Source organism: Drosophila grimshawi, unplaced genomic scaffold, assembly GCF_018153295.1.
Source record: "Drosophila grimshawi isolate 15287-2541.00 unplaced genomic scaffold, ASM1815329v1 contig_848, whole genome shotgun sequence".
Lineage (NCBI taxonomy): Eukaryota > Metazoa > Arthropoda > Insecta > Diptera > Drosophilidae > Drosophila > Drosophila grimshawi.
Window position 1 is genome coordinate 10,384,209 of NW_025063692.1, and position 24,499 is coordinate 10,408,707.

Genomic DNA, 24,499 nt, shown 5'->3' on the forward strand with positions numbered 1-24,499 from the left:
TTGGTCACAGCTCAAACAAGCAAATAAGCAAGCAAACAAACAAACAAACAAACAAACCAAAATATCGCCCAATTCAATTGTCACTTACCCAGGCAACGGAATGGCTTGATCCAGCGATGGGCTCCCTTGCACTTGGCCGCATTTAGAGCACCCTGACGACACCAACCGCCAATCTTCTGATAGTGCGATGATTCCACAATGTTCGTTATGTCTCGATTTGGGTAGGCCTGCAACAATAATAAGTGATAACATTCAGTTAGTATTTGTCGTATTGATAGCATATTTTAATAGCCCAACTTATTATTATACATTTTTGTGGCAACAAAAATCCCACAAATATCTTTTGTACTAAAAGCATTCCCAGAAGACAACCCAATCAGACTAAATAACTGATAGTTCGTAATGGGAATTGCTAAGAGAAAGTTGTCAAATCTATGTTTGAATTGGGGTTTGTACTATTTTCGGGGCATATCCAACAACAACAGTAACAGCAACAGTAACAGGAACAGCAACAGCAACAGCAACAGCAACAACAAAATAATCATCATCGACAACACTGAGTTGCTTCAAGTGGCAACTGCTTGTTGTGGGTGCGAGTGTGCGTGAAGGCATGCAAATTGAGTGCAAGCAAAAAGCCTTGGCTTCGATTTTGACACCTGACTGCTGCATACACCCCACAACCACACATACGCACACACACACACACACATAGTCAAACACACACTCAGAATTGGAGCAATCGTCAAACACACACACACACACACACACACACACAAGTGCCTGTGAGTGGGCGCATACAAGTTTTGAAATATGTTCGCTGCACTGCATTGTTGAAGCTGGCTGCCACAAAGCGCACCACTTGCCGTATACGTAATGTGCACATTTAGCACCCAAAGAACTAAAGAGAGCAGCTTGACATTTTACACTTGAATAAGCCGCAAATGTTCTGATTAGTATGCATCGTTCTGCGTGCCTATTTTTCCTTTTTATTTTTCTTCCTTTCCTGTAACCATATGCGGGTATCAGTTTCTTTATCTATATCCGCATCCGCATCCGCATCCGCATCGATATCCATATCCACATCCGTAATCGTTTAGTGGCAAGCTCATCTATAAATATTCATGGTGCGCGTGTGGGTCTGTGTGTGTCTATTAAATGGCATCTATTGGATTTGAAGAGGGTAAAGGGCTTAATCATTAGATATTTATAAGCTCCAGTTTCATTGTCTCAGCCATTGCTTAGCCAAGCATTTGATGCGTTTTTCTTTTGGCCAGCGAGCAGTAAAACTTTAATTGGCCGCTCGGTTTGATTGACTGGCTAAATGACTGACCAACTGAATGGCCTAATAAAATATCGCACACAGCCACGTGCCACACTCACACGCATAAGGATGAGTACTTAAGTGTGTGTGCACTACATTTGTTTCAAACAATTATGTGCCGAGTGCCACACACACACACACACACACATACATATATATACATATATATATATATATATAAACATATTTATATATATATACACCAACGACTCATGAAAATGAGGCCTTTTTAAATGTTGTTTGAGTGTTTCGTTGCAAATAGCACACAAGCACCAATGCATATATATATATATATATATACATGCACACACACACACACACACACACACACACACAGGCACACAATGAGTGCAAACGGCACGTAGGCTTAACCATACGGCCAGACAGTAAGTTCGCTGCCTTTCCCCCAACCAATCCTTGCCGCACGTCCAGTTGGGCTCGCAGTCCGTTTTTTGTATGTGTGAGTGTGTGTGTGAGATGTATTGCCGTATAGCTGTTGGCAACCGGGCTAAATAAAACATTAAAAGCACAAAATAATGATGCTGATGCATGTCAAGTCAAACTGAAAACCGAAACCCCAAAGGCACCCGCTGCTAAATAAAACCAGACTCGGCAAGGCCTCACGCATAGGCCATGATTCGACACACACACACACATATATATATATAGATATATGTATGTGTCAATGTAGAGCATAATCACTCACACAATGGCACAGTGGCAACCACTTGAATTAAATATTTATACACACTTTAAATGTGTTTAGCAAATCAGTTGATTTTATCGAAACAAATATCAATTTGAAATTTGCTAAAAATTATTTATTTATGTGTAATTTTTTTTTTTTATTAGCTTACTTTTTAATTTGATTTGTTATTTTGTATTCTATATATTTGCTGTTTATAAAAAAAAAAAAAAACTGTTTGAATAATGCTATTATTCCTAATACTTTCCGTTCCAAATTGGCCATTAAGATATTTTATTTAACAGCCTATTTAGAGTGTTATAAATATTAAATGAAAATCAATAGCAATATATTTGCTCAAATCCATGCACAATTACAGATAAAAGGTAAAGTTTTAAATAAGTTGTTGAAACAGCACCAGAATGCCATAAAAGCTGCGAAATTAAATAAAATAATTGCGCAATCAGGATAATCAAGTGTAGCAGCTCAACTGCTTAATTGCTGGCCCCACTGTGCGCTGCAAAGGCGTGCGTGCGTGCGTCTTGATATATGATAAAGATAGAGAGATAGCGAGACAGAGACAGAGAGAGAGAGAGAGTGAAAGTGTGTGAGAGAGAGAGATAGAGAGAGAGAGTACCCCTTTCCATTTTCTGGCCACTTAGTTGCCATTTCGAGGAAAATGTAAAAAACGCACATCATCAGCAGCAACAGCAACAGCAGCAGCAGCAGCAGCAGCAACAGCAGCAGTCGCAGCCGCAGCTGTGATGACGACGACGACGACGCCGACGTCAAACGCAGAGACAGACTCTGCCTGACCGGCAGTTGTTGTTGCTGTTGCTGTTGTTGTTGTTGTTGTTGTTGCCTGTGAGTGACTGTAAGTCCGCCATTTGTTTGGTCGCTGGAGTATATAAACGTGCCTGCCTCACACACACACACACATACACACACACACACATATAGCATAAGCACACTTACAAAACACATACAGAAACACTTTCACACACCAGCGTTCGAAAGAGAAAGAGAAATAAAAGAAGGAGAGAGTCACAGAGTGAGACAGAGCAAGAGAGGGAGAGAGAGAAGGAGTGCAAGTGAGATAGCAAGCTATGGGCACTGGCTGGGCTCTTGGGTGCCCTGAGTACAGCAAACCAACGGCGCCAAGCACGAAACCGACCCCAAACCCGACCCGATCCAGCCCGACCCAGTGGCAGCCCCATGCGGCTCATCTCGTCTCGGCCTATGCGGCTTGGCTCGGTGCGGCTTGGCCTGACTAAAATGTGTTCGTTCTACTTGGCTTAATCAAAACATATTCAACCGAGCGCGAGGCTGTTTAAAAGCTTCGCTCGAGAGAGCTTGCCACAAATACACACGCAGCGCAACTTATTGTAACAGAATTTGATTCTTTTGTTTAAACGCTGGCACACACACACACACACACACGTAAGCACACACACGTAAGCACACATGCATGTGTGGCTAAAATGAAAAGCAAATTTAATTGTATAAAATTAGCAACAAAAAAAAAGAAAACAAATAACACAAGCGCGGCTCCCATGAGTGTGTGGCTGTGTGTGTGTGTGTGCGCGCTAATGACAGACAAACAATTAAACTTGACATTTTTGCTATTGTAACACAGAAACACACACACACACACACACACATATATATATAAATGCGAACAGGACGCGAGTGTTTTTCTATTGTTAGCTGTACATGCGCTTATCCTTGAGGAATGCAATTAGACAAGCTTCAATACAAGAATAACAATAAACAAAACATTAACAACAAGATGCCATCTTACATATTGAACACAAAACGGTTGCCTTTGTTGTCAGCCTTATCAGCAACAACAGCAACATTAACAACAACAACTGCGCTGAAGGCCACGTTTTGTTGATTGTATTATTTGATGGGTGGCATCGTTAAAAGTGTGGCAAGTTAAGCTCATACCGATGCGAGTGTGTGGGGCACATGCGGATGTGTATTCGACGCATTTTAAACATTTGAAATGCACTTTTCATAATATAGTATTTGCCAAGTCAAATACAACCAAATTTAAAGTAAGTCTGTTTCACAATAATCATCCGATCTATTCTCACAATCTGTTAATGTACTTTTGTACATCAATCAATAGTTTTTGGCAAATTGCATAATAGTAATATATAATTTCAGTACACAAAATCGGATTGTAAAAGCAAATTTTGTAGTTTCACAAAATCAATGTAAAGCTGAACTCTTCAATAAAACTGTTTTCAATTTGGCTCGTTGCTGCTTGTTATTAGTTTTCTTGCGCTTCGTGATGGCATTTTGCTGGACTGGCGTTTGGCTTTTAGCAACTTCGACACACATTCAATTTGTTGTCAAAAATGATTGCATCGAGTATGGCGCAAATTGGCCACGCCTTCATTTCAACAATTTCAGAGCCAGCAGCTGACAGCTGCAGCTTGTGCTCTGCTGGGTAGTGATTCCGAATGCAATCGGGGCACGCCCCAAGTGCTTGGAAATGCCACCTAAATGCAACCAATCGACTTCTGTTTGCGTTCGTTCACTGCGTTTCTGTGTGTGTGTGCGAGTGTGTGTGGGTGTGTGTGGTGTGTGAACTGCTGCAGCCGTGCACGTTATTGAAAATGATTTTTTAATGTGGCATTGACGCGAGGCCACATCGCACCGATCCTCCCATGCCTCATCGGCTCCTGCTACTTTCTTAGCTGCTTGCTGGGCGCACATACATTGTGCGTGCTCTGCCAAATAACTTTGTGCCAACTTTCTATTAGCATTTTCCTTTTTCATTTTCATTTCCATTTTTATTTATTATTATTTTTTTTGTGTTTTTTTTTTTAGAGCTCGCGAACTTGGCTTAAAGTCCGCTGGGGGTGTGTGTGTGTGTGGCCCGACCCCAACGGCATTTGTTTGCACACTCCGCTGAGCTTGTTGTAATTTAAGTTTTACCGCTAAAGCCACTCCCAATCCCATGCCTCGTGCCTCATGCCTCATACAGCTCGGATTGGCGCAAGTTGAACAGGCGTAGCATAAATATTTTTAGTTAAGTCAACGCTGACGTTGGTTAGTTCCAGTTACAGTTGTGGTTACGGCAACGGCAACGGCTACAGCTACAGCTACGGCTATGGCTACTCATGCCAACAGTAAGTCCACCCACAAAAGCCCTGTGGCCACCTAGTGACCGCTGCACGCCCATCCATCCACCCACTGTTCTCTAACTGCCCCACTGCGCATCGGGCCACAGACAGAGGCAGTGGCAGTGGCAGGGGCAGAGGCAGAGCCACTCGGCCTTTGCGCGTGTTTAGGCCTCAACGCGTTGGCATTGAAATTGTAAAAATAATTTCTCCTATGCTCTCATACGTCTCATTTAGACACACACATACACAAACACACACACACCTACACCCACATTAAAAACAATACGGGTGTAAAGGTTATATATGTTGGGTTGCTTGTTCCATTTGTTGTTTGCTGCTGTTGTGGCTTTGTTGGGACTTGCGTGGCTCAAACTTTTGTGTCACAAAGTCATTTCCGTCAAATGGGCTAAGCAAACACATTATAAGTTGGCTTCCCTTTCTCATTCTATCTGCTTGTTTTTTGGTTTTTTGGTTTTTGTTTTTGTTTTTTGTTTTTTTTTCTGTGGTATCTGCGAGTGAGCGTTGTTTAAAGCTCAATTAAACATGCGCAGTTGGTCAGGCACCGCATTTAGTCTCACTTTTTATCAGTCACTTCTCTGACAATGTACATAAGTACGTCATGTGGCATGCCAAAAAAAAACGGAAAAAAAGAAGGTATGACAACGCCCATTAATCTATATAAAAAATCTACTTTGTCAGCATTTTCATCTAGATTTGCTAAGTATTTATCAATCACAAACTGTGAGCCAAGTATAATTAAGCAGGCATAGTTAAATAGGTACACACATAACTAAATGCGGCATGCATAGCCATGGACAAATATAAATAACACAGAATATTTTCACTCAATGTTTTTTGCAACTTCCATTTCACTTTTTCGGTATTTTGCAGAATCATCAGTTAAATTCGGACAACTTTGATTTTAGGTGTTGAAATGCTAACTGTTTTTGGCTGTAATAAGCCAGTTGCAAAATGCAGATAACATACCATAAAAACGCAATTTATACGACCAGTCTCTCCACACTCTGCCACACACCATATAGAAGTGCGTGTGTGTGTGTGTGTGTGCGTGTGTATGCATGTATTGCCTGCAATACATCACCTCTAATGGGTATTATGTGTTAGCCAGCATTTAGTCCTAAATGCCCAGCGGCAGCGTTACAAACAATTGAATTAGGACTGGGCTGCTGCACAATTGACCCGCCCTCTTCAGAGAGCTGCAGCAGCAACAGTCCCCCTACTTTGTGGAGGGGTAAGAGAGTACTCATAATGCTTTACACTTTGGTATTTTGCAAACATTTCAGGACCTTTCTTGCTAGTTGAGGCTACTGGTCGTATGTATGTATATAGTTGTGTCTGTATCCATCGATCAACCTACTTAACTATTTAAACCGACTATATTTAGCTTTGAATGGCTCGTTGGCTGCTGACTTAACTACTTTTGCCTGTTCACTGAATTTCAATGACCATGCGGCATTTAATTATAAACATTTCATAAACATTGATATACAAACCGCAAGAAAAGCAGCAACAACACGAAATTGGTACATTAGCCGAGTCCTTTTACACCGAGTGGAGATAGTTATGTGCTCTCCAACAAATAGGTCGTAGTCTGAGTCAAGTGTTAAGTACAAGTGGCTTAAGCCAATATAAATATCAATATCAATATCAATGGATGTGTGTGTGTACGTGTTGCACTTGTCTATGTAGACTGGTATCCCAAACCATGGTGCTGACTCTGCTTTTATTGATTAACATTCGAATGCAGGCATAATTAGCGTATCAAATGGAATAGCACTCAACCATGCAATTAACCAAACACTAAGTCATTAAGCAATTATAAATTGTTTATCCAGACAAGTCCAGGTGAGTAGTTATTGAGTTAGTTGTATTTATTGTGTTTAACTCATTAACAGCAAACAATGTAATTGAGTTAACAGCTGAAAGCTAAAATCAATATCACTTTTTAGGCATATTTATTGAAACTCATCGAATTGATTACTTTGAAATATTAGGTATACGTTGTCAACTGCAATGTGGCACATAGATTACTTTACTGTAGAAATATATCTTAAAAAAAAGGCAGTCTTAATTTAAATTGGCGACCTGTCAACCACTCAACTCAGCGGCTGTTAATTAGCCCAATTGTAATTTGATTGACATCTTGAATATTCGGTGTTGGATAAGATGTTGCGATGGCTGCCGCTGCACTTATGCAATTTGGGGCAATTATGCAGCTCTTTTATTACTAGAGAGATTACTTCCAAATTCCACGATCTGCTTGGCCTTGAGCCATAGCCGGATAAGCAGGGAACTGAAGCGGTAAGTTTCTTGTTACCATGACACTATCCAGTTAAACATTTAATGGATCCGATTTTGTAATGAAATCAGCTTGGCAATGAGCATTAACAGGCATATCGTAAATTTGATTTCAGTTCGCAGAGACTTTGTCTGTTGGCGTGCAAGTTTTGCTGGCAATAACCATGAAGCCAAAAATCCAAAGAATATACTAAATGATACGAATCAACAATTTACTTGAATCTCTGTGTTTCTGTGCTTCGTGTTTGTCTGTTTTTGTACATATGTATGCCATTAAAAGGACTTAATTGCATTCAGTAACATAAATCGCATCTAAATTCAATTAGCTGCATTAAACTGACTCAGCTGTAAGAGGCAGTAAGTCGGTCGAATGCGCAGGATGGCCAAAACGAGTCAGTTAGCTGGACAATCAAACTATGGACAATCAGTCGCTATGGAAATGGAAAATGGAGCCACCTCCGCCCCACATTTGTAAGCTCATTTGCCACAAAATCTCATTAACTGAGTATCATTGAGGCGAGGGACAGGCGACCGCAGTCATGTCGTTAATTAGGAAGACATTGTAATTGAATACACTGAACCACACCAGCCGTATCTCTTTTCAATCACTGTTTTTTATCTATGGGTCATTAACAAGCAACTTTGCCTAAACAGTAATGTCGATTTCCTTCAATATCTGTAAAGTTTTCCAGGCGCTGAGTAAGTCATTTTTCTTACACACAAGGAGAGAGGGCAGACATTTGCACATGTGTATTAAATTCATATTTAAATTTGTACAATATCTTAAAAACACAGTAATTGAAATAGTGAGTGAAATCAATATAGATGACAAACCAGTGAAGCCTTGGTCAATCGACATCATATAGCATTAGAGCTGTATATCAACCGAAATGAATCAGGCAATTTAATGGAAAATGTTGAAAAACAAAGAGAGTCGCTTTAATTTTCATTTAAATTTATGCTGTTCAATTAAATCAGAAGTGAAATCAACGATGAAAGTGATTTTTTCATACGATTAAGCAAGTCCAAGACATTTAAAACACATTTTCACATTTATAGTAAAATTGACTGTAAATAAATGAATGTCAGTTTTAATGAAAATATATTTATGGCTTACTCATTTTCAGCAATCGAATACATTAGCCGTAAAAAGTCAAGTTAAGTTATTTGAGTATAAAATCGTATGCAAGAAATTACCTGGGGGAAAATAATAAAATTTGCATTAAGAAAATGTGCAATGAATTGGATTTTATACTTTTGAATAAATTAAATGCGATAAGAGAAATTGCCAATGTTCGTAATTATTTAATGCAAATTAAAATAAATATTTTATCATTGCGTGTAGGACATTCGGTACCAGACAGAACAGGACAGGACAGGACACCGCATTTGTAGAAAATGTTTACAAAATATCCAGAAATCAATGCTTGTTCCATGCAAATAAGTACAACGACAACAGCAGCCGCAGCCCCTCGAATATGTAATTAAACTCATTACTAAATCCGAAGAATACAAATTAAACCAACAACAAGGATATCAAGTAACTGTGCCTGTTCAAACAGTTGCAAACCAGTAAGCATTTTTTTTTATTTTGGTCGCCGGACACCATTCCTGCCAAGCAATTAACGCCTCCAGCCGCCAAATTCAGTCCTGCTCAGTGGCATGGGATATGTATTCACATGTCCTTTCACGATGCGTAAAAGTAGATGCAAATTAATTAATTTTCATTTGTATTGCAAACAAAGAGAAATTAAAACCAAAATAGAACATTCCAAAAATAAATCTAAAGAGAAAATAAGTGAAACATTTTAAAATGCACATACATAATTGAATACATTTGGCTGCAAAACCCCAAAAAGGAGCATGCAGTCCAACATTTTAGTGCGACCAGCAACAGCAACAGCAACAGCAGCAACAACAGCAGCAACAACTACAAGGGCTAACATGTTTTATACTTTTAATTAATTTCTTTTTGCGGCAGTCATTAACATTTCTGAACGACTGTTAAAAATATAACATAAACAAAATGTGTAGCATACTTTTGTGCGGCTTGATATATTTTGACCAAGACATATACGAATGCAATGGAGTTAAGCGTGTGGCAAGTGAATGCGCCATGATGGACTCCTGCTTGTGTGTGTGTGTGTGCTTTGTGTGTACGGAAATTAAGTGAGCGTAACTTTTTCTCCGTCAGTGTGTGCGGGTTTTCTTTTTTTTTTTTTGCTTGTGGAGCGAGTGTGCACAAAAATAGCCAAATTAAAAAGGCGAGCAAATGTTTAAGAAAAAGTGCACACACCTAACAAACACAAACACAAACATACACACACACACACATACACCGCATGCAATTTACTTGCCACGTCGTCGCAACATCAATTTAGCTTTTTGCACACAGCTTGACATTAATGGCGACCGTGGCTCGGCTTTGATAAATCTTTTTCATATACCCTGCATTTCATTTCAATTCAATTCAATTCAATTGAAAATCAGCAGGTGATATTGGCCAGCAAGTGCTGACTGTCTCTTTTTATATATATTGATTAAATGCATTCTTTCATTGTTTTTCATTGCTATCTTTATCAATTTGAAATTTTCTGTTGAAAAATACATGAAGTGGTTTCGTATTTCGATACAAATTTTAAGTGCACTAAAGCACAACACATATATGTGATTCCTATGAAAAGCCAACCATGCATAAGGCTCTGTTTGTACTCAAAAAAAAAAATAAATAAATAAAAAAAAATGATATCCAGCTGGTTCAACTAGCATTTTCTCATTGAGGGCATTTTCACGTCGAGCACTCTCGACTATATCATGCTTGGTTAACTTTTGTTTTACGCTTCTTTTTTTTCTTTGGACATTCGTTAGCGGCACAGTTCAAGGCTATTGAGGCTATAGCCAGAGAGCCAAATCCAAACAAAATGAAGAGACTGTAAACTGCGTGTACGTGAAACATCAAAAGCATCAGCAACACCAACATGCCAAAGGGGGAACAGGAACAAAGATCTGCTTCGCTTTGGTTTACGGCTTTTGGTTGGACTTTGGCAGTTTGTACTCGATTCTGCATATTGCTGTTGCTGTTGCTGTTGCTTTTGTTGATATGCGTATTTTTCAGCTACTTTAGTAATCTGCACAGTAGTCAAAAACATCGATTCCTGTTGCTGTAGCTTTAGTTGAACGCACATAAAACATATATTTCTTTCTTTGTTTTTATTTATTTTGTTTTGTTTTGTTTCTGTTTTATACATGCAAAGCACATGATGAATACATGGTACAGTTGCTCTTATAGCAACTACAAATACAAACAGTGTATTTATTCGACATAAAATATTGAATGTGTTCTTTTCAGTACGCTTAAGCTCTTGTGGATCCCGATATTAAATATTTTATCTTACTCGAATAGTCAGCAATTAAAAATGTTACTCTTGAAAGCTGCCAAACTGCCAAAACACTGCAGTAATAAAAAAATCCGTAACTATTCACGTATTTGCAAACTGTTGTTGTTATGCTCGGCATAAATAAATCAGCTTAGAAGAGAAACTCTTATTTTTTGACATTGCTGCTGTTGCCAACAACGACAACAACAAGTTTGATATCATTATTATTTTTACTAGACTACTGCATTTTATTACAATTTGCTGTGGTCGTTGGCAACAGTCAGGCGATGTCATCAAAAGCATACCCACATAAATTAAGCGTTATAAATAAATTAACATAATTATAAAATATGACAAACATTGAGATGAAGGAAAACACGCTCCAAATATACAAAAATATTCGCATACAACGTAAATTGCAGCATGGCTGAAAAGCTTTTCAGGCAAAAATAAAATGCAAATGTACAGCCAATAAAATATTTGCCACACAGGCCAAAAATATACGATGTATATTTATGTGGGTGAGTGGGTGTATTGGTGTGTGGGTGTGCGAGTGTGCGAGTGTGGCTGAGTGGTTATGTGTATGTCTGTGTGTGTGTGTGTTAAATTTGATTTATGTTGTGGTAAAATGACAGCAACAGCAGCAGGTCGCTACAAATTTGCGTGTCGAAATCAAATGCGACAGTTTTGACAGCCCGCAAGGCTCATTAGGATCATACAAAGCCTTGTATAGCTTTAAGCAGCTTGTCCTTTAGACCTTAACATGGATTTTTAGTCAGGGCTTTAGGATTAATAATTATATCAATATCAAAAGAGAGATATCGACAAACTAAGAGCTAAGCTTCAAATAGATGTACGTTTCAAAGAATGTGTTGGGAATCCAAATGAGATTGTCAGTCCCAGGTAATAAGCCATAAATGAATTCGAATTCAATTTAAATTGATATAGTTGCTGAGACTGCTATCTGCTCATTTGATTTCATTTGCTGTCACATTTCACTTAACACTGGCTCTCGTACAATAAAAGCAAAAATGTATAAGAAACAAAAGAGAAGATAAATGTGCACATGAGCTTTGTGCGCTGCTTGGTGCTCGACGGGATGCAGTGGCTCCTTTAATGGTTAACTGTTCTCGAGCCCGGCTCCATGATGCACACAATCACACAAACACACGCACACACACACACACACACACACACATACACTTACAATATCTCTGCATTAGTAGTGAGCCAAAGGAATTTAATTAAAAAGCCAAAGGCTGTCGTCATTGGCAATGGCATGCCAATTTATGATGGCGTCGCTTCCGCGCACACACTACGTATGCTTTAAGTGTGTGTGTGTGTGTGTGTGAGTACCCATACAGCTGCCATATGTTATGGAAATGTGGGTACCGGTGGGAGATAGGATAAGGGTATCGGGGATGGCGGGTGTGGCGGGTGGAACAGAAGTGAATGCAAAAAGCAAAGAGCAAAAATTAATGGAAAATTAATTAAGTGTCGTTTAATGTTGTCTCAATGTAAACGCTTTCAGCGCAGCGCAAATTAAATTGTTGATGCCACACACACTCAACTAAAGCATTTACTTTACATCAAGCTCCCCAACCACCGCATTCCCCATCCACGAAACTTTGCTGGTTGTTGCTGTTGTTGCCGCTTTTGATTTATTGCCTTTCATGTTGCTGCCTGCATTTTGAGTGGCACGTGGAAAGCTGTGGAAGATGTTTGCATCTGGTTGCCAGGCAATGCCACTGCTGTTGCTTGCGGTTAGCCACTTGGCGTCAGCCTAGCCATAAAATTCCATTTCGCAATGGGGCCATGTGGCGTATACGAAATCTCTGTGCACTTTTCATATGAAAAGTAAATGCAATAGTGAATGCAAATAGCAATTTTCATGGGGCTTCAATGTAATCAGCAACACAATTTAAACACACCCCTATCACATACCAACACAGCAACATACATCAACATACAGCAACAACATATACCACACCCCCAAACCTCAAGCACACAATCATATCAATTTGAAGCGCAAAACCCCTCCTTACGTACCTTCTTGCAGTAATCAAGCAAATCCATTTTATCACGCAAACATGTGGCGCCCGTTGTCTTCTTGCTAAGATCTGTTACCCAGCGACCCTCCTCAGATAGATATTGCGGCTGATAGATTTGTCCGGCTTCGCAGAGCACGGCTATCTGTGGCTCCCAGCGCGGCGAGGCACCCTGCAAATAAACACAAATGGAGAAATGGATAAGTTAATTTGATGATTATATATGTATATATACGTATACTGTTTATGCTATATAGAATATAAGAAATACATTGAGTGGCTATGTGTATTGAAATCGAATAGATTCATATGCCAGATGTGACTGGCCACACAATGCGATAAGCAAATATTCATGCAACGCTTACTGCAAACACTCATCCACTCAAATTAGGGCAGCATGCAGTTGTCAGTAAGAGTAAGAGTGTGTGTTTGTGTGTGTGTGTGTGTGTGTGTGTGTGTGTGTGTTGCTAAAGCTGCTTAGCCAACAGCAAGGGAAGTATTTCGATGTAATTGATTAAGTAATTGAGGCCAGCTGTAGAAGCTGTGGCCTTAGCACGTTCACTTTTTTTAATGTTATTTATTTGTTAATATTAACTAAAATACATTTATATGCAAATAATATAATTGGTGACTCTTGTGTTGTGTGATTATTCGAATATCAGCTAGAGGACCACGTGTATATTCAAATGATTTGGCTGTTCTACATACTCTCGACACTTGCTTGCAGAGAATGTTAATTTGGATTTTATTTTGATTTAGTGGGTAATCGTCAAACTTGAATTGATTGCAGAAATTGTTTTTCTACTGCACACTGTGCAGCAATTTATTGCAGCGTTACGGTGCGTATGCGTGATTTGTGTGGGCTAAGATATATAGAGACGACTCGTCGAACAGACAACAGGACATTAATCATACGACACATTGTGCAATTGAGACTTGCCGCCCAGCCGCTTTTAGTGCTTTAACTGCCCATAGAGGGGCGTGTTTGAGCGATAAAAAATGATGATGAGAGGCCAGCCAGCCAGCAGCCAGCAAGATATATGCATATAGGCATATAGGCTTACCGGAGTGAGAGACAGCAGCAGCATGAGCCACATGTGGCAATCAAGTGAAACAACTGAACTCATTAGGCGGGGGTTAGGCAAACGGACGAGGCAGAAATATGTCTGTTGACGGCAGCTAAACCTCAACGATGCCTTAAATGGTTCATTACAGTTGCCATTGGCAGTTGGCCATTTGATGAATGACCAGTTGAATTATGCATGGCAAAGCAGCAGGAAAATGGTATCAATTGATGAATTGATTAAATGATTTGGCTGTGATTTAGATCTCTTGAGTAACTTTGGCTCATCTTCGTCTTCGTTTTCATCTTGAGCTCGTTAAGCTGCACATCTTTAAGTCGCGACTTACTCGACTCGTACTCCATGTGCACTTCAACTCTCAGTCATTTCGCTTTTCTTTTCAATGTATCCTCTGTGCTTCCAAATCGCATACACCAGCTGCACAAATACACAGCTGCTGTTCCCATTTTGCATAATTATGGCAACAAGCAGATTAATAGACTATCCGTCTGCTCGTCATTCCCTCAGTCCCTCAAAACCATTCCTCTTTCAACTATCTATGCGGACTAAGGTTCGTAATTGTTATTGATGCTGCAATTTCCATTAGTTGATGTCATTGTTTGACATCAGCTTGATAAGCTGCAGTCCGCGTTTCAGCAAAACAGAATCTGCAATGAATACAAGCCGTCGCATCTGGTTCCATTCAAATATTGCTGCATTCATTCAGCCCGACTGTGATTCATTCGTTTAGTGTTTTGTAAACTGAATGTTCGTCAGCGAAATGTGTTCAAAGCACGCACATACAGTGAATAACCAGTTCCCCTATAAACCATTGTTTGGCCAAATAATGCTCGTGCATCAAACAACAGGCATAAGCACAGCTTTTGTTACTTTCACAACATATAGCTGAAATATAGCTAAATGCAGCCATACATCAACACATCTGTGCTTTGACTACTCAGTGTACACTAAATTTCGCATATTGAAATATTTTCAAGCTGCAAATGTGGAAATGTTAAACAATGATCAATGCTTGTTTCGATTATTTCGCTTTAAATAGAAGACCCGTAAATAAACATTTTATAGAAAGAACTATTCAAACAAAAATCGATAGCAAAATCTATTGGCAAACTTCTCCGTCAGCAGCAAATGGCAGCTCGAAGTTTCGAAAATGAATTTGCATCTTTAATCTGTAGTCAGTGATACTTATGATTTCATCAGCATCTTCATCATGATTGTGTTGCTGTCAATCTGCATAGCTGCTGTTATCTGCCATATGCACGAGTATCGAGTTTATAGTCTGCAATATTTCCATTTATTTTTGTCTTTGTTTTCATTTTGTTATAATAATGACAACACGAAAATTGAGTTGGCCAACGCTTGGGGCTGGAGCGGAGCGCTGTCTATCCAAACTCTATTATCAAAATGCATTTGAGGAAGGTAACGTAACTGCATTAAAGAAGGCTTCTCGGCTGCTTCTTGCCCCAACAACAAACAAAATAATTGCCTGGGCTCAGAGCATGGGTTAACTTCACTGGGAACAGGACACCGAAACGGCAACGTCGGCTCCTCACCCGTTTTCCCTTTCCCTTTCCCTTTTCCGTTTTCCTGCCCTTATCTGGTCGCTGACAGTCAGGCAGCCCTGGCTCGCTTGCCAGTTCATCCATCCATCCGCACACCAACTGCCATTATTCATGGGCCTGTGTGTGTGCGTGTGTGTATGTGTGACTGTATTCATGCATGTGGTTGTATGTGTGCACTCAACTATTTCAAAAGTAATTAAGTTAGCAAGAGGCGCACAGTTTTGTAATACGTCAGCCCTTTTCCGACTAAACTAATAATTCACAACACTTTTTATTATTATTATTTTTGTTAATATTTCACTTAAAATTTTAATGCTATTTTATAAACATAACTATAACAGTAATTCATCGAAGCATGCGGGTCAAACAAGCTTGAAGGCTACACAGAAATATAATAAATTAATATATATCAAGTTGATCAAGCTGAAGACCAGGAGGCAAAGAAGTCGCTTTTGAATTGAAAAAATAGCAATTTAATGATACATTTTCTTGATCATATTTCGCCTTGTAGTTTAAGGAATGTCAGAGAGTCGTAATGAAGGCGTTCATCAAGGGACGCATCCTTTGTAACCAAAAACCAATAAGAAAACTGAAGCAATTGGCAAAGTGGCAGGCACTGGGTATTTCTCATTACAGCAGAGGGCAGATGAAGAAGCCAGTGAAAATGATGGACTGATAAGCGATCGAAAGTTGCCAATCAACGGAAATGAGTTGGCAGCAATTTGCTGTTGTGGCAGTTGCAAACAGGAGCAAACAGACGACTGACTCATTGGCAGGCTGCAATCCAAATCGAAATTAAACGCTGGACACACACACACACACACACACACAAATACACACTCATACACTCACACACTCACACACAAACAATTAGGAGGTAGGCACATGCAACGCAACGGAAACGGAAGCGGATGTTGCAACGGGGCGGGCACCTGTCTAAAGCAAAAGCTAAAATCAACGGCAATTGCAATTTCAAAGGTCTGCGGTCGGCTAGCATATTGTAAATGTATGTATGCAGCTGCACAGGAAGTCAGCTAGCCACACCCCTGCACCCAGTTGTTGTCGCGAGGTCACAACAACGTAATCAAACCAGGTGGGCGTGGGCATGGGCGTGGGCGTGGCATGGCACCGACATACACTCCAGCACGAACATTGCTATGTAGTTTGTAGTGGCAGACTTTGGATGGCTAAGCAGCTCTCAAGGAAGCGAGGCAAACATATCCAAACGCCATTCACACAATTTAATAAATAAATCAAATCGGCCTGAATCTTAGAGAAATCAACATTCTTTTGGCACCTGGGGATAATTCACCTTACTATTCTGAATGTATATTTCTGAATATGCTTCTGCGCCGTATATTAACATTATATAAGACATTAGTATTTTAAGTAATTGAAACATTTTAGATAGTTTTGAAATTTATACAATTGATTTGAAAAAATATCAAATTTATGGGTCTTTGATCTCGCAATCCTTTGTGTGATTTCCCATTGAGCTACGGGCCCTCAGAAGCATACAATAGCTAAACTCTGACATAGTAGTCCAAAGTGCAAGCTTCATTGATTTTAGAAACTTTTTTTTTCATTTCAACTTTTTGGAAATGCTTTTCATTATCAAGAAATATATTTATATCAAACTAAAAAAAAGCCTTTCTAATTTTTTTACTTTTTGTCGTATATTTAGGAAACATTGCTGTAAATAAAAAAGTTTCTAGTTCTAGTTCTTTTTCGAAAATCCATGTCGATTTTTTGCTGAGTGTTGCAACATCTACCAACTCGTGTTTTGTATGCATAATTGTTCCAGAGATTATATCAAATAAGCTGACAAAAAACTTGTTTGTTTGAACTAAGCATCTAATCCAAATGACAAATTTGTGGCTTACGGCTATGTTCAGCGTATGTAATTTATTTAAGTAGTTCCTCGGTTTGATTCGTGGAAACGAATTGTAAAGCAATCAATTTGTACTTGATCCTCCGTACAGTAAGTATTTGTGGACTTGAAAAGCAGGCAAACGGACGGAAAGATAGACAGGGACGCTTTCCATAAGCAAAACAAGCCTAACCAAATGAATGAAAGATTTCTCCAAAGTGAATTAAAGAAGGCAGCAAAGCAAACCGGACAATAAGTACATGTTACTTATAATGCGACTGTGGCAGTGGCAGTGGCAGTGGCCCTGGCAATGGCAGTGGCTATGGCAATGGCAGTGGCAGTGGCAACGGCCAGAAACACAATTATGTTAATGTTTACTCGACCGTAATTAACTCAAATTTATGATATTTTAATTTCGCAGATGAAGGTGGAGGGACGCGACCGGCGACACTTGAGAGCACAAAAGTTGAAAACGTTTCAAAACAAAGCGTGAACCAAAAGTAACACAAAAGAAATTGCGTTATAATAACACACGTAATAAGTTTTTTCCTTACTTCCCCAATTTTCCCATTTTTCCATTTTCTCATTTCGCATTTCATACAGCAGCCGTAGCACAGAGCCACAGACAAATACATTTTTAATGCGAGCGCGTAATTTATATATATATGTATATATCACACATTTGAGATGCCGAAAATAAAATACCCTCTCAAAGAAAACAGTAATCTTAAAAAGCTCGATTAATCGGATTAATATTGTAGTACGATTAACCCCAATTACACAGAAAAATATCAAATAAATGGCATCTGGCTCAGATGATATGTTTAACAAATTTGGATGTATGTTGAAGAGAGTGGAGACTGCTGCAGCGTGTTACACAGCTGGTGACAACAATTTAATAACCTTCTTAAGGGTATGAAAAATGTATACAATTTTGAAGAAACGAGACCAAAATTTATTGTTTGCCAAAGTCGCTGAAGAAACACGCGGCGCGTGGGTCGGAGTTGCCACACAAAATAAATGTATGCAAAGAAAACAAAAAAACAAAAAAAAAAATAAGGACCAAGGAAAAAATAAAAAAAATAAATAAATAAAACAGAAGAGAAAAAGAAAAATGGAAGCGAGGGGAAATTATGTTGTGCATGTTAAATGCGGACAGGCATGAAAACAACACGTAGCGAATGCAAGACAAATAGTGAAAAATAGCCAACAAAATGGCCAGAAATGGGACAAGCGGCCAACAGTGGAAAGGGTGGTGTTTGCAAGGGGGGAGTGGCAGTGAAGTATGGGGGAGGTTTTAGAGTGCGGAATAATGTGTGTGTGTGTGCTGCTGGAGGAGCCTCTAAGTAAGTCAAAGTTGAAAGTTTTCGACAAACACAAAAAACAAACACACTTAGAGTCACCTAATCACACCCACACCCACACACACACACACACACACACACACACTCACACATACGCAAACTGTGCGACTATTATTTATGAGTTTCCTACGTTTTTTGCCTTCTGTGCATTTTTCGCTTTTTGGCATTTAATTTTTGTTGTTGTTGTTATGTGTTGCGGCTCAATTTCGAGTGTCAAAGCATTCTTGCCGTTGTTGTAAATGTTTGCGTTGTCATTTGATGACTCAGCAAGACACAAATACACACACACACACACACTGAGGGAGACACAGACATCCTGCAATTGCGTATGTTGCTTTTTTTTTGCGACGCTTTCGACATGCCTCGGGCATTTGCCATAAAAACTGAACACTTTGTTTCCCTTCGTTTTTGTAGTATCATCGGACCTCTAACTGAATATATTTTACGCAACATACACAGGGCAGCATACACACATAAGTACACAAACACACACACACACACACTCACACTCACACACACACACATGTGTGCTTGTATTGAAAGTATACTTGCATGAAACCAAGGCCAAAGCGTATTACACGCAAAACTGCAAAACTCTTACGGAAACAACTTGAAAGCTAAAACTTTATCACAACTTTGTGCGCCAGCTAAAATTCGAAAAATGCTGCCGGTGCTGCTTCTTCTTCTTCATCAATTTCTTGCCGCTGCTACTTTTGTTTGTGTGTGTGTGTGTGTGTGTGCTGGCAATGCAGGTAAGTAAGACAACTGATTGCTTTGACATACAACACACACACACGCACACTCGCACACTCGCACACAAATTTAAATTAATTTTGTGAGAAGCGCCTGCAAGTATGCAACAACATTTTTGTCAGCAACTTTGTTGCCTCTGCCTGCACTAGCATCTGCTGTGTGTGTGTGTGTGTGTGAGCGACTCAGTTTGTGTCGTGTACTGTACTTGTAATTGAAGATTGCTAAAAGCAGTTCTAATTACATTTTACAGCATAGCTAGAGCAGGCGCAGGCGCAGGTGAAATGATATGTGAAATGTGAAATGATTTTGTGATTTATTTAATGTTTCACTCGAAATGTGCGCTGTCAACATTCTGGCATTTCAACTAAACTATTTTCATGGTACAAATGCATTTTCTACTGACAGCGTTGATTTGATTTTCCTACGTCGAAACAATATATATATATATATAGACAGCAGCATCAGCTTCCGCATCCAAGGATCAGCATCAACAGCAGCTCTTCAATTATCCAACTTTAGCCAAATCAAATTATTCGATTCGTGTGCAGTGCGGCATGGGACCGAAGAGGGTCACTTTCTCTTCTGGACAACGGATTTTCGATTCTTATTTGATTTTGACATTCGCTGTACTCTGTGCTGCTGGCTTTTGAACTGAATTGGGTTACGTTCCATACCCCTGACCATTGTCCATCCCTCGATAGGCAAGCGGTCAAGTGCTCGGTGTCACAGTTTGCCATGTACCGATTTGGCTTCAGGTGGCCGCCAGGCTCCGAATTGTCTGTCGTTTAGTCGATTTCCCTTTTCCTTTTATATATATAGATTTTTTTGGTATCTCCGTTTTGAGCTAATTGAGTGTGATGCGAACGTTGAAGGAGTTGGCTAATGGAATTGTCCTCTGAATTTATTGGCTGTCTGGGCACTGTTTTGGGCAGAGTGCACAAATAACGAGCTATCGATTTCTCTCCAACTCAAAATCACATTAACTGAATGAAAAAAATAAATTGGGTTAGCTGTGCGACTTGAAAGCGCTTTTACACCTGAAAATTCATAGGACTGGCAGTGCCCAACAGAATTCATTCTGAGAAGCCCTTACTTTTTTATTTTATAATCCATTAGATTCCTTATCCTTACAGGAGGGGATGGGGTTTCTAGCTTTAGCATTATTTACACTAACTTAATTTCCATTAATACTTTTGAGGAATTGTGGGAGAATTGTGGACTTATCGGCTTGAAATGATCGATTTTTATCGATTTTCTAGCTTAACAATATAAAAATCAATTATAAACGCACTACTTAACAGAGCTAGGATGATGAGAAATCTTTGTAACTATACAGACCCACTTGTCTATTTTATCAGAGTTGCATTTAGCAACTCGGGTCTGATCATACTTTAAAGAGAGGCTTTTAACGCATTGAATTTGAAGCCAAAACACAAATTGTGGCATTATATAAAGCTGAACATCATCATGGCAGCTATTGACTCTTTCTATGGCTGTTTTGGCGAGCTGCCCAAAGGACGAGCCAAAACGTCGAAATAATGCAGAGCAAAACAACTAAAAATATACTGTAAATTAGGCACGTTGGAAATTAATGCTGAATCAGCAAAACAATCAGCAAAATTACGCAACGCAAAATGCGTTTGGTGCGGTTTGGAGTTGGTTATGGATCCGGTTCCGGCAGCGAACGTGAAAAGCCAGCCCAAAAACCATTTGGTAATGGGTACGCTATAAGTAAGAGACCATCAGCATGACCACGTCCGTATGGGATATTCATGGACATTAATGGGCCTAAAACGTTCTGCGATGCATTAAAATGAGGCTAACAAAATTAAAAGCTGGCCACAAATTGTTGGGGCTTAAGTGTGCAGCTCCTCCCCCGCCACGCTCCATTCACAAAAAATAAAAGCGCTCCATAATAAATATGATTAATTTTACAGCCTTGCTGGCGCAGTATAATCGACGTATTAACATATTTATATACATATTCATATATATGTATATGTATATGTGTATTTGTGTTTGTTTGTGTGGCACAGTTGGCCACAAATCTCATAAGGGCTGAAACACTTTGCAATGCAATAAATTTAAGCGTTTCAGATAGAAATTTGAAATCAACACAGAATACTGTTTGCTTGCCGCCGGGGACGGGTCCATTAGAGTGGTATTGTGTAAGCAAATAAAAAGAAATAAACAACCAAAACTATATACTGATGCATGCTGTTGGGCGTTGCGTCCATGACGAGGCAGTGCAATTCAATTAAGTGTAAAAACTAATTAAGTGCCTGTGGCAGGCAGCGAGGCCGAACCGAGCCGAGCCGAGCTGAGCCGGGCCAAAAATGTTGCCTCAATTGAAGGATGCTTTTAGGGGCACTTAGGCACAGCCACGCCTGCTAGCCAGATGTCAGCGCGTGTGCTTATATATATCTGTATATATATATATAAATATATATATATGTGTGTGTGTGTTGGATATATGTTGTGTGGTGCATACTTTTTGATAAAAGTTTGGCTTGCGTCAAAAATAAATTGAAACCGGAAGCAGCCACACATACAGATCCACATGTGCAGCGATTGAGTGCGTGTGTGTGTGTGTGTGTGTGTGCGTGTGTTTGCTCGTGCGTGTTTCAAGATGGCGACTTTGACAGCACTTGGGCCTAATGGCTGTCTGACAGTCTGGCAGCATCGACAGTCAAAAAACTTTGCCCTGACAGCGACTAATTCTCATTCGGCTGATGCACAGTCAACCCCTCCTGCGCAGATCCCTTCGCCTGCCTGCCCCGAAACAGAACCAAACCCATTTCCATACCAGAGCCCCTGCAACAGCTCCAGCCCCAGTCAGACATTTTGCCATTTCCCCATTTCCCCAATTCTCATTTTCATTTTAATCGCAAGCGTAAGCGTAAGCCAAATGAAAAGCTTTTTCAATTTATTTTTGCGTATCTTGCCTTACCTAGGAGCACAGTGTAAACCTTTGATACTTAATCACTTGGCATGGCAGAGCAGTCGTCGATTTGACTTTGGCGCAGCTCAAGATGCTTCCACACTTAATATCCTGTACGTACCAGATGTACACAAACAAACAAAAGCAACCAGGACAATGACTACAAATGAAATGTTGGTGTTGCGAGTTGCAAGTTGAAAGTGACGACAGATAATGGTGAATGGTAAATGGTGGATGAGGTTTGGGGTGGGAAGTGCTCTTCTCATTATTAAGTTGGCTATTATAAATTGCAGTGAATGCAGCAACAGCAAAATGCTGTTGCCAAACAGAGCTAAGCAGATATTATGACCGTAAACATCATTTTTCTTATTCACCTTTTAGTTTCTGTTTTTATTTTGCTTTTTTTTTGTTGCATTCTTTTTGGCGCAAAACATAGAGTAGCAACTGTGTAAGGATAAGAGGAGCTTTCGATAAGCCGGTTCTCAGACGGCAAAGTTACCGAGCCAACGGTTTTCAGCTTGAAATAATTGCATTGCCTGTCAGTCAGAAGATGATGCGTCTCAGCTCATCTCAGCTCAACTCGGATAATTGGAAAACGAAGCCAAATTATATAGCCCAGTTATCGTTAAGAAGGCAAAGAACAGTAATCGAAGCGTCCAAGAAGATGCCAGATAATAGACAGCAGATAGCAGATATCAGTTAACAGATAATAGATATCACATGGACAGAAGCTTTGCAATGGCATTGATAGACACCGACTCAAGTCTAAAGCACTTCACGCTCATTATGCTTAGTACTACTTAGTAAATAGATACAAGTTGTGAGCCTGATTGTGTCACTTGTTATCTGCATCTATCTATCTAACCCAAATCTGTACCTTTATATGTATCCGTATCTCAATCCGTATCTGTATCTGTATTTATTGCTGCATATTGTCACCTTAATCCGTATCGCCATTTCAGCATTTGCCTATATATCTGTATTGCAGTTTATCAGCATTTGCATCTGCTATCTCGGCATATGTATCTCGGTATCCGTATATCAGTATCAGTATCTGTATGTGTATGTGTACCTGTAACTCTAATCCGCCTACCTCAGGACTTAGCTATCCATTGCAATTCCGTTGCGCTGGCAACGTTAGTGTTTGGGTTGTTTTTTCATTATCGTTGTAAAGTGAAGTGAATAAATGACCCATACCCACGATACATACACACACACACACACACACACACACACATGCACATACATACACACACACACACACACACACACCATATACCCATTACCGTAAGGGACTTGTGTTGTGGTTAATGTCCCTTACGGCCATAAATTACGAGCGGATTGGCAACGAATGCAAAACCTCAATATGGGCCCAAAGGGCGTATGCATAATTTGGCACACACACACAGGGTGTGGGTGTGGGTGCGGGTGCGGGTATGGTTTAGGTTGAGAGAAATATGCAGCTTGAACTTTTGTGCAACACACTGAGCAACAAAAAGGTGCCAAAAATATGATCACATAAGGCAAAGGCCACCATAAACTTCTGCCATTGAATTTCGTGGCCCTCGTTCGAGGCGCAGATATTAAAGTGCATACGCTGTCAGAGGTTGCCTTAATTGAGTGTAAAAAGTGCACAGCAAGCAGCAGCTCTAATCAGCGAGTGTCAGCCAGAGGACAATGGGTGACAACCTGCCAATATCAGATGCACAAGCTTAAATTAAGTAAATATATAATATATTTGTATTAGCAATTCCATCTTTTCTCTTCTCGCTTTCACCTGTCGCTGAAGCATCAACAACAAAACAATCTTTACAGAAATGATTAATTTGTAAAGGTGCAAATATAATCAAAACATTGTCATGACTCATCTTGGCTCATTTGATTAATTATATCCAAAGGCTGTTCAAAAGTAACAAAAAAAAAGCACATCTACTTGACTCATACAAGCTGTGCTTGTGTATTCATTTATTTATTGATCGATAATTTTGTTTATAGTTCTATTTAAATCAATGCTTGACTGCTGTTCAATATTTGTGCTGC

At 39.6% G+C, this 24,499-nt stretch overlaps 1 protein-coding gene across 7 annotated transcripts in view; it reads right to left on the reverse strand.

The window, feature by feature from the left end:
- The window catches only part of LOC6565937 (amyloid-beta-like protein), a 53,879-nt gene that overhangs the window by 6,262 nt on the left and 23,118 nt on the right, over positions 1-24,499 (reverse strand). For all 7 annotated transcript variants that reach the window (XM_001992411.2, XM_032738954.1, XM_032738953.1 and 4 more), the window contains 2 exons: positions 12,889-13,059; positions 89-227 (listed from right to left, as the gene is read on the reverse strand). In XM_001992411.2, coding sequence (XP_001992447.1) covers positions 89-227; positions 12,889-13,059 — 310 coding nt within the window. The remainder of the gene's footprint in view (positions 1-88; positions 228-12,888; positions 13,060-24,499) is intronic.